Source organism: Podarcis vaucheri (assembly GCF_965113315.1).
Source record: "Podarcis vaucheri genome assembly, chromosome: 3".
NCBI lineage: Eukaryota > Metazoa > Chordata > Lepidosauria > Squamata > Lacertidae > Podarcis > Podarcis vaucheri.
Genome location: NC_138761.1, coordinates 100382788 through 100394083, shown reverse-complemented (window position 1 = coordinate 100394083; position 11296 = coordinate 100382788). Strand labels below are relative to the sequence as shown.

At 44.5% G+C, this 11296-nt stretch overlaps 1 protein-coding gene across 1 annotated transcript; it reads right to left on the bottom strand.

The window, feature by feature from the left end:
* Positions 1 to 757: 757 nt before the first annotated feature.
* On the bottom strand, positions 758 to 6807 carry TMEM18 (transmembrane protein 18). The gene is made up of 5 exons (XM_082215707.1): positions 6403 to 6807; positions 5233 to 5353; positions 4255 to 4309; positions 2374 to 2467; positions 758 to 873 (listed from the first exon to the last, which is right to left on the bottom strand). Exons 1-5 carry the CDS (start codon positions 6442 to 6444, stop codon positions 778 to 780), a joined length of 408 nt encoding a protein of 135 aa, XP_082071833.1. The 5' UTR covers positions 6445 to 6807; the 3' UTR covers positions 758 to 777.
* Positions 6808 to 11296: the final 4489 nt, after the last annotated feature.

The window sequence follows — 11296 nt, the reverse complement described above, 5'->3', positions numbered from 1 at the left end:
TAAGTACTTAATTTGTTCCAGAGGTCCGTTCTTAATCTGAAACTGTTCTTAACCTGAAGGCCACTTTAGCTAATGGGGCCTCCTGCTGCTGCCGCGCTGCCAGAGCCCGATTTCTGTTCTCATCCTGCACCAAAGTTCTTAACCTGAAGCACTATTTCTGGGTTAGCGGAGTCTGTAACCTGAAGCGTATGTAACCCGAGGTACCACTGTATTCACTGCGTCGTTGGCTGAGTGTTTTATGGAGGGCTGATGGCATACTACTGTGTGAGCCTTTTTATATAATTCTCCCCCCAAAATAGCCGGACAACTCAGGGCACCCCCCCAAAAAAAAAGCTCAACAAAACAACTCTTGGCAATGGTAATGGGTAGATCACAGTCTCTAGAGAGCTGGACATGCCTGGCCTAGGGCAGCATCCAATTGTGCCCATTCATCCACAGAACTGACTTCCTTCCTCTCCACAGCTGTCTCTCTCTCACACACACACCTGAAGGTTGGGGAACCTTCAGAGCAGATTTGGGGGTAACACAGAGGGCTGCAAGAGAAAAGGAAGGAAGGTGAAGTCCTGCTCCACTCACACAGTATTGGGATATAATTCACAGCGGACAACAATTTAAGTTAAAAGAATCATTTAAGAGAAAGACCAAAAAACAAACAAACAACCCAACCCTGTAAAACTTGTGAAAGAAAAGGGCATCAAAGCTCAAATCTTTCAACATCACATTGTTAAGAATGATGGCATGACGCCTCCCACATACATTTACAGGAGAAACCATTATTTATTGACTTTTCTTATTTTCTCTTCTCGCTTTCCTTTTTAGCTGCGCCGTCTTCAGTTCTGTCATTACATTCACTGTTTTATAAACCCAAGCAATCTGAAAAGCAAAACAAATAATTATGTAGGCGAGTGAAGTAGCAGTCCTTTTGTATACAACAGGCAACTATTCTTCAAGGGCTGGCCCTTCTGTAGACAAAATGGCACCACCCAGGTACAAGAGGGAGGTATGATGTCACTTGGGGGGGGACACCCCTGAAATCTGTAAAAAAAAATCCCCCCCACAAAGCCCTCAGAAGAAAAGGTCTAAGGGGTGGCAAAAATCCAAGCACCCCAATGGGGACTGAACATGTTCAATGGGCAATGAATGCTGACTGTCTGCTGGAAAGGGAATCTGGAAAAATCAGGAATAGCGATGAAATGAACATGCCCAGCTGGCAGTCTTGAGCAGGAACAATGTTTTACTTCATATCATCATCATTTAATTTTTGTAACCTGCCCATCTGACTGGGTTGCCCCAGACACCTTGGCTGCCTTCCAACTGGGTATACAACACAACAGAACATCACACATTAAAAGCACCCCAAAATAATAATAATAATTTTACTTATTTTTTATCACTTATTATTGTTGTTGTTATTATTGATGTGTTAATAGCCTTCTATATCTAAGAGTCACAAGGCAATGTACAGTGGTACCTCGGGTTACATACGCTTCAGGTTACAGACTCCGCTAACCCAGAAATAGTGCTTCAGGTTAAGAACTTTGCTTCAGGATGAGAACAGAAATTGTGCAGCGGTGGTGCAGCGGCCGCAGGAGGCCCCATTAGCTAAAGTGGTGCTTCAGGTTAAGAACAGTTTCAGGTTAAGAACAGACCTCCAGAACGAATTAAGTTCTTAAACCAAGGTACCACTGTACAATAAAAATAGCAAACAACAGTTAACACCCCTCCCCAATATATATGTATTTTAATCAGAAACAATACAAAACAGACAACCATGGCAGAGGCCCATTCGTCCAACTGGAAAGGCTTTTTTGGAACAAAAATGTCTTCATCTGTTTCCAAAAGGTGCAGGCAGTGGATGCCTGTCATATATTGACATAAATGCTATTCCACAGAACAGGGGCAACCACACTGAAGGCCCTGCTCCGAGGTCTTGTGCAGTGGGCGTCCGAAAATGTTGGAACTTGTGGGAGCCAGAGCGACCTACCGGTCACATCAAGGACATACTGCAAAGTTCAGGGCTGCCTGTGGATTCTTACAGCACCATCCATAAGGAACTGAGATGTTTGGGGAACCCCAGAAGGTTCCAGTTGTTGTTGTTAAAAAAAAAATAATTAAGAAAAAAAAACCTTAAGTGAAAGTGAGGGCACACAAAACAGCCCTGTGAGGACAGAGCATGCTCCGTGGGCATGGAATGCTTCAACTGAGGTGGGGCTGGGGAGGGAGAGAGATAATAATCTGTCCTGGAAAAGGGCATAGCTGGCTCCCTGGGCCCAAGTATTCCACACAGCAGCATTCTGTTGCAGGCCCCACTTGTCTATCTGAGCGCACACATTTGTAAGGCAAAAGAAAGAAAGAAAAAGCAGCAGCTCTTACCACAATAATGATAGCATTCAGCAGCAACGGTGCTGAGAACACTATGGAAATGAACATTCCTCTTGAATCAAAGTACTGGTGCTTCGAGAACAATCTGCAAAGGAAAATAAAACAGATGTTAGTAAAAACCGACACAATTCTACACGCGTGGTTATTTCATACGGATGATCTAGTATAGTCGCTGCAAATACAAATTAACGGTTACCGAGAAACAAAAACATGGCACTTTTGCTCTCCCAATGGCTCGCTGAGGACACAACGGGGGCAAGAAATTCTGCTCCTTTGCCTTTCACCAGCACTTGGTAGGCAGCAAACGTTCAACTAGCCTCCATCTACACTTAAGTCGTCTCCCAGCCTGGTTCACTGCCCACAACTTTTCAGTAAGCAAAGGTGAAATGTGAGTTCCTGCAGTGTTGAAGAGAACCTTCAGGAGCCATTTTGTCAACAAACCTCCTCCCCTCCCCTTTTAAGACATTCACCTTGAACACTCAGTGTTTCTCAAACTTGGGTATCCAGCTATTTTTTGGACTACAACTCCCATCATCCCTAGCTAGCAAGACCAGTGGTCAGGGATGATGGGAATTGTAGTCCAAAAACAGCTGGAGACCCAACTGCTTCTAGAGCTTCATTTTAGATACCCAAGGTGTGAAATCTTTATTTCCCAAGTAAATAAAGGACACCAGATTATTGCCACTCGCATGTTGCTGCCCCAGAGTTTGACTCGACTCAGCCATGATAGTTAATGTATATCTGGAAGCATATTTGCGACACTCCTGCTGTCCAGTGTTGGCATTTTCTATCAGGAGGTTCAGTTATGTAAACCACTGCAATGCACATAATAATTGGATGTGTCTAGTTTATCTTTTTTTCTACTGCTTCTGCCTATGCCACAAAACTTGCTTTTAAAAGGGGGAGGAGGCTATATGTGTAAACTGTTAACATTTTGTAACATAATCTGGATGACTTCTGTTTGGGGTAAGAAAATGTATAGGGTGCTAAATGTAAAGGGCATAAGCACTCAGACGTCCCACTGATTTGCATGGCAGTGAGCTAGGCATGTCTCAGACTCTCCCACTGTCATCAGTGGGATTCTTAGCCAGCAATCCTATGAATATATTCTTGGAAGAAGGCTGCTAAGAATTTAACTTGGGGGGGGGGCGCGTTTGTCAATCTAGTGCCCTCCAACTACAGCTCCCACCTGCCTCAGTTGGCTGGGCCTGGTCAGAGATGTAGTCCAACACATTTGGAGGGCAAATTCAAAATATCTCAACAGTAGTAGTAGTAAATGTAAAGGGACCCCTGAACAATAGGTCCAGTCGTGACCGACTCTGGGGTTGCGGCGCTCACCTTGCTTTATTGGCCAAGGGAGCTGGCATCCAGCTTCCGGGTCATGTGACCAGAATGACTAATCCACTTCTGGCAAACCAGAGCAGTGCAGGGAAATGCCGTTTACCTTCCCGGAGGAGCGGTAACTATTTATCTACTTGCACTTTGACGTGCTTTCTAACTGCTAGGTTGGCAGGAGCAGGGACCGAGCAACGGGAGCTCACCCCATCATGGGGATTCGAACCGCTGACTTTCTGATCAGCAAGTCCTAGGCTCTGTGGTTTAACCCACAGCACCACCCGCATCCCTTAGAAGTAGTAGTAGTAGTAGTAATAAATAATAATAATAATAATAATAATTTTATCATTTATATCCTGCCCATCTGGCTAGGTTTCCCCAGCCACTCTGGGTGGCTTACAGCATATATAAAACATAGAAAAACATCAGACATAAAAAACTTCTTGATTAACCTGTGGGAAACGGAAGATGACAACAATTTCAGAATGAAAGAAGGTATTTAAAATAAACGTAGGTGCAGAAAGTTCATGTAATTACCTCCAGTTTGCAGCCGCAATTTCATTGATATATTCTGCACAGAATACCAGGGTCACTACAACCAAGAAGACAAATTAGAATTCTGAAGCTTTCAAGAATCTGAGTGTGGGAATGTATGAGATATGAGAAACCAGGAAGAGAACATCTTTCCTAAATGTAATCTGCAAGACTGTGAAGAGTCTATAGCAGGGGTCAGCAACCTTTTTCAGCTGTGGGCTGGTCCACCGTCCGTCAGACCATGTGGTGGGCCGGACTATATATATATTTTTTTTTTGGGGGGGGGGAATGAACGAATTCCTATGCCCCACAAATAACACAGAGATGCAATTTAAATAAAAACACATATTCTACTCATAGAATGTTTCCATAGTCAATTCCAAATTTAACTGGCGTACCCAGGTAAGGGATGGATGAGGAACCTGTGGCATTCCAGGCATTGCTAGACTTCAAATCCTGTCACACCTGACCATGGGCCATGCTGACTCAAGCTAGGGTAAATTTCAATATCTAAATTTTCTATTTATATAGGCATTTATATCTACTGCCACAGCAAAAAGTGAGTGCTTACAACCATAAACTTTCAATTATAACAAAATGAAGATTCAACAAAAATACAGGGATGCCAAGCTATGAATATAAACTTTAAAATTCTAGCATCTTACACTAAAGCGGGGTCATTTTCTCAACATGCTAATAGTAAAGGGTATGAGAAGAAAGGACCTAATGCTAATGAAAAATATGCTTTTAGAAAGTTTCGCTAATACTTTGTGCAAATTGGAATAGATACCTGAATATGTCATATCCCAATTTGAAAGTGATCAACACTAACATACATTGTGCAGAAATGCATACTATACAGTTTAGTAAGATTACAGAGATAGGCAGAGAATAAAATGACTGCATCAATTCCTTTAAAACATTCCCAGATGTTCACTTCAGAGCAACAATATCATAAAAAATACTTCATTCAATACTCACTGATTGAAAGGAAGTGCCCTATTTGCAGGCGGTAGTGCTGAAATGAGAGGTAAGTGAGGAAGACGTAAGCTATTTGGAAAAATACAAGACCTAGGAGCCATGGTTCAGTCCAATCTGTGTCCTATGAGCAAATCAGGGGGAAAAAAATCTATTAGAATTCTGTCATCAAATGCAGACAACAGATCAATCACCCTTTCAGGGGGATGGAAAACCTACATTGCCCCTCATAAACTGATGAACTTCAGCAAAGGTGCAACAATCTTTTTTGAGAATACATTCAACAAGAAACCGTGTACGCCTGTAAATGAGAAGGGGACTCAAACCGATCTGCAAGAAATGTTACAGTGGTACCTCTGGTTGCGAACGGGATCCGTTCCAGAGGCCCATTCGCAACATGAAAAGCCCGCAACCTGAAGTGCCATATTTGCGCAAAGCACGATCTAGTGGTTCTTCGCATGTGCGAGCAGCGAAGTAATCCTTTCTGGTACTTCCGGGTCGCCGCGGGACGCAACCCGAAAAAAACATAACATGAAGCAAACATAACATGAGTTATGACTGTATTTGGTTTGGAGCAGCAGCTCAAATGACAGCTATTGTTGGACTACAATTCCCATCATCCTTAGCTAGTAGGGCCTGTGGCTAGGCATGATGGGAGCTGCAGTCGAACAACAGCTGGGAGACTCAAGTTTGAGAAACACTGAACATTATTTCATTTAGTAAATAACCCACAGAAACAACCACTACTGCTTTTGTAGTTGCAGCTCCTATTCTAAACACAAGCATGCTTTTGGAAAAGTTACACGGATCATTTTTCTCCAACGGAGGCTATGTTGGAGCTGAGGGAGGCGCACAATATATCCCCAAGTACGCCAGCAGGTTGGAAGGCGGAGAAATATCTTGCTGCAAAGACGGACGCGCCTTTTCCATTGCAAGCAGCTTGTTCCGCCAGAAAACAGACGCGGCAAGAGAAAGAGAAAGCAAAGGAGAAGAGACCCCGGCCTGCTTCTCCTGCTCTGAGCAATAGTTAAAACTGCGCGCGATGCCTCTCCCTTCTTCCCCAGGGTGCAATAACGCCATGCCACCACCCCGACCAAAATGGGGAGGGGGAAAAGAAAAGAAAAAGACGCACACAGAGGGCGCGGGCGTCTCTGGCACGGCTAGAGGAATTACCGTCAGGATCCTGGAGACTCCAACGTGCCTCGGAAGCTCCATGGTCCGGGAGAGGCGCAGGGAGGAAGGAAGGGCGGAAAACACCCGCCCGCCTCTCCGCTTGAAGTCAGGCGACACGGCACCCTTCCGGATTCAGCGCCAATTCCGCCATGCGCGATGCGTAATGGTGCGTAAATGTTGGGAGGATGGAGACGCCTTCTCTTCCCTTCTCCCTCTGGCGCGCAGCAAAACGCTCCCGTGGCGCGCGCTGCGCAGCAATTAGAACCGCGTCCAATTAGAATCCGGAAGGATGTGCATTAAAGTTCCATTTGGAACAAGTTTGCGGGGGAGGAGAGAAGCGCCCTCTTGTCCTCACGAGAATCCGCTTGGAGGCGTGGACAGGAGGAAAAAATTGTTTCCTTCTTCCCCTCCCCTTCAATGGGCGGGATCTTCGCAGCTCTCTCGCGATGCTCTTTTTTGGGGGGGAGGGGGCGGGGAATTTGGAAGCCGTATATAAGGCTGCGAGGGGTTGGAATATTAGCATCATAGCATTGCTAGAGTGGAAGGAGATTTCGTGGGTCATGTAGTCCAAACCTCATGCAATGAACGACTTTCAGCTAGATCATACGTGACACATACGCGTGTGGGTTGGGGACTTAGTGAGCTGGAAGGAGCCGCGCTGGTCCGGTCGCTGCACTGTTTAGAAGTTTTTTCTTTCTTGGTCAGACCCCCCCCGCTTTTAGCGACATATTTATGTATATAAATATTTATATATTTATGTATATAAATATTTATGTATATATTTATGTATATAAATATATGGTAAATATGTTTTATGTAGGTTTTTTAAATCTAGAGTTGAAATAATAAAGTCAAGCAAATTCACAACAGTTGGGTTTTCATCAAAGGGACACTTAGCACTGTAGCTTTAATAATAATAATAATAATAATAATAATAATATTTATACCCTGCCCATCTGGCTGGGCTTCCCCAGCCACTCTGGGTGGCTCCCAACAGAGCATGAAAAACAGAACAAAGCTTCAAACATTAAAAACTTCCCCAAACAAGTTTATTGTTGTTTTGTTATTACTTGGGGGGGGGGGGTTGGATAGTAATAGGGCTACTTAAAATCTCTTTTAGGTAAAGGTAAAGGGACCCCTGACCATTAGGTCCAGTCGTGGCCGACTCGGGTTGCAGCGCTCATCTCGCTTTATTGGCCAAGGGAGCCGGCGTACAGCTTTCGGGTCATGTGGCCAGTATGACTAAGCCGCTTCTGGCGAACCAGAGCAGCACACGGAAACGCCGTTTACCTTACCGCCGGAGCAGTACCTATTTATCTACTTGCACTTTGACTTGCTTTCGAACTGCTAGGTTGGCAGGAGCAGGGACCGAGCAACGGGAGCTCACCGCATCGCGGGGATTCGAACCGCCGACCTTCTGATCGGCAAGTCCTAGGCTCTGTGGTTTAACCCACAGCGCCACCCGCATCCCTCTAAGCAGTTTACAAAATATAAAACCAGGGCTTTTTTCAGCCGGAACTCGCTGGAACTCAGTTCCGGCACCTCTCAGGTGGGCACCATTGCCATTCTAAGAGAACAAGGGAGGCGTTCACAGTGAGTTCCGGCACCTCAGAAGGAATAAATAAAAGAGTCTGTGTGCACTAGGTTTTGAATACAGTTGGAAGGCCAAACCTCTGTAGCAGCTCACACCAACTTTTTTTTTTTTTTACAGTGGGGGAAATTAAAAGTAGAGGGAGGACAAGTGGATGTAAATTGAATTATGCATCCACGTTAAAGAATAAAGACAGAAAATGGAAGGAATGGGGTTTCAAATTAGCTGTTGTGTCCATTTATATTGTATAAAGGGGAGGGGAAATAATTCAATAAAATGTTAATAAGGAAAAACTGACATCTCCTGTAATATAATTGCACCTGTCCCAGGTGGTGACAGGCAATGAAGAGCACCCTGGAATTTTATAAGCATCTCCTTCTGCTGTCTGAGGAAGATACAGCTATTATTCGGATTTGACATGTGTCAAAATATTCCCCTCGTCGCGTTCACGCCAGTTCATACACCTCGGATGACAAGCTACCTCCAGCCCACAGTGCAGAAGTGAAAAACAGCAAGTGAGCGTCAGGTCGACTTTTTAATGGTTTAAAGGTGAAACCAATGTGCTCTTGTTAACTAAAAAAAAAAGAAGAATAATTAATGGACATGTTGTGGACTTTTGCTGTATACAGTGGCGTAGCGTGGGGGGTGCAGGGGGGGCGGCCGCACCGGGCGCAACATCTGGGGGTTAGGGGGGTGCAAATCCACGGGTTAGGGGGCGCAAATTGCTTGCCTTGCCCCGGGTGCTGACAACCCACGCTACGCCACTGGCTGTATAATTTATATCTTGCATTTCTAGATTTGGCATTTGGCTTTACAAGTAGTTTCCTCCCACATCGGACTAACAGCAGTGAAAGAGCTCAAGTTTGGTGCTATTTGCATGACCACTTAATTTTTATATTATATCTATATTCCACCCTTCTACCCAGGAGCTCTAGTTGGTGTACATGGTTTTTTCGCCCATTTTTATTTTCAGAATAACCTTCTGAGGAAGATTAGACTGAGAGTTGGTGACCCAGTCAGCTATGTTTTCCAAGTGTCTACACGTAAATGTGAAGCTGAGTCACCTCGGTCTTAGTCTAACCAGTATGGTATTTCACACTAGTTTTCTCAGTGGTGTTTAAAATCCTACCTCTCGTTAAGTCCAAAGTTTAAAGAGATGAAAAGCTATGGTAGTCTTCTTGGCTCCCACAGCCCTTCGTAAAGCACAAGAGGAAAATGCACAATATTTTGTTTGGATGAAATTAGACCCTACATTTTCAATCTCAAAAGAAACACTCAAGGCAGTTTTCACCCTTAATCAAATATAAAAGCACTGCAGAACTGACTGTTAAGCAAATAGGAGTAAAATGGAGGGCGGAAGACGGCAGAGAATAAGCTAATAAAATATAAAACTCTAAAAATGTCAACAGACAGAAAAAGCCTCTACAGAGAGGAAAAGCCTAAATCTCAACCAGAAGTGATCTGACCATGACAAAGGATAGATGTCAATATCCTACACTTTCAGACCATCCTCTTCCTGCCTAGTTGAGAAAAACATGGTCCAAGGTGTGCCTTGCCACATGTGTTGGGCTGGTGATATGTTGGGAGAGCCCCATGGTTGTCATGGCAGCCATGAAGTCCTGAGCTAATCGCCTCAGCATGGGCATTGACACCCCCCCCAAACCAGTGCTACTTTTCTAGAAAGAGAGGTGCTGGAACTCACCATGAACACCTCCCTTGTTCTCTAATAATAGCAATGGCACCTACTTGAGAGGTGCCCAAACTGAGTGCTGGCAAGTTCTGGCTGAAAAAAAGGCTTGCCCAAAATTAGCAGCCTTGGAGTCCTCAAGACCACCTATGAGACCAGCGCTGTCAGATCAGGCAGGGAGACTGCTGGGTAGTGAGGCGGGCACTAAACCAGCGAAGACCCTAATCTGTCTTGATTACCTAATGCCATGAACAAACACTCTAGATCCCCACTCAACTGGACAGGGAGACTGGAGACAGAGATGGAATTTCTATAGACCACAGCAAACCCCCTCCCTGACCCTCGTCACCTAAACCCTCTTCTACAGTGTCTAATGGTTGTAAATGGTGAAACATATAGCCCCAGTTTATTTAGAAGAACTGCAGTTTCTTGTTTAGCTGTCGCTATTATGACCTCGCATCACAATCAAGTGGAATGGGAATCCCCATCTATTTTGATAACTCCTCCTTGTTATTTAAAAGGTAAAGGTAAAGGACCCTTGACAGTTAAGTCCAGTCGTAGACGACTCTGGGGTTGCGGCACTCATCTCGCTTTACAGGCCGAGGGAGCCGGCGTTTGTCCGCAGACAGTTTTTCCAGGTCATGTGGCCAGCATGACAAAGCCGCTTCTGGCACAATGGAACACAGAAACCAGAGCAGCACACGGAAGCGCCGTTTACCTTCCCCCCGGAGCAGTACCTATCTATCTACTTGCACTGGTGTGCTTTTGAACTGCTAGGTTGGCAGGAGCTGGGACTGAGCAACGGGAGCTCACCCTGTCGCGGGGATTCGAACCGCTGACCTTCTGATCGGCAAGCCCAAGAGGCTCAGTGGTTTAGAACACAGCGCCACCTGCGTCCCCTTCCTTGTTACTTAAGGGTGCCCTATTTCAAAGTCAATAGTATCATTTCATATGCATTGCCAAATAGAATCACATCAAATGCATTTTTTAAATAGTAAGAAAGCAAGTTGAAAAAAGGCAAACTACTTAATGGGGTGTGGCAGACAACAGTTCCGCTTGCAACTGGGACAGGCAGGCACATATATCAAGTGGGTTCTTTTCCAAATTGTAACGTACCTTTTTGTGTGACTATTCTCAAAGATTCTGACATAGCTTACAAGGGTGGGGGGGTGAATCTAGGAAGCATTTCTGTTAGCTGCACATCTTCCTGAGAGTGTTCTTTTATCTTCGGGCGACATCTCATTTGCAGACTTTGAAATGATTTACATTTCCAGAAGTTATGAGAGATATTACAACCTAACAACTGGACTCCCTGTACGAAACAATTACTGCCAGGGGGGAAAATAAATGTGAGCAAATGGTTTGAAGGCTAATGGAGGCAGATGGGAAACTGTCCAACTTAGAGATAATATTAGGGACATGCAACTTAATTATGTCTAAAGAGAATGCCTCTTTTAAAGCCGTACGAGATGTTGAAATTATGAATCCATTAGCACAAACTTTGCTGCATTTTAAAGGACTGGGAACCATCAAAAACTGTAATTGCCTTAAATGCTAATAATCCCCTGTTCTTAAAAGTGTCTTTAAATTTCGTGTCCTTTCCCTGATTGTACAGC

Excerpts from the sequence above, each read along its gene's own strand:
- TMEM18 (XM_082215707.1), bottom strand. The coding sequence starts at position 6,444 with ATGGAGCTTCCGAGGCACGTTGGAGTCTCCAGGATCCTGACG. Across the intron at positions 5,354-6,402 it reads GAGTCTCCAGGATCCTGACG|GACACAGATTGGACTGAACC; the intron begins GTAATTCCTCTA and ends ATTTGCTCATAG. Across the intron at positions 2,468-4,254 it reads ATTGCGGCTGCAAACTGGAG|ATTGTTCTCGAAGCACCAGT; the intron begins GTAATTACATGA and ends TTTCCTTTGCAG.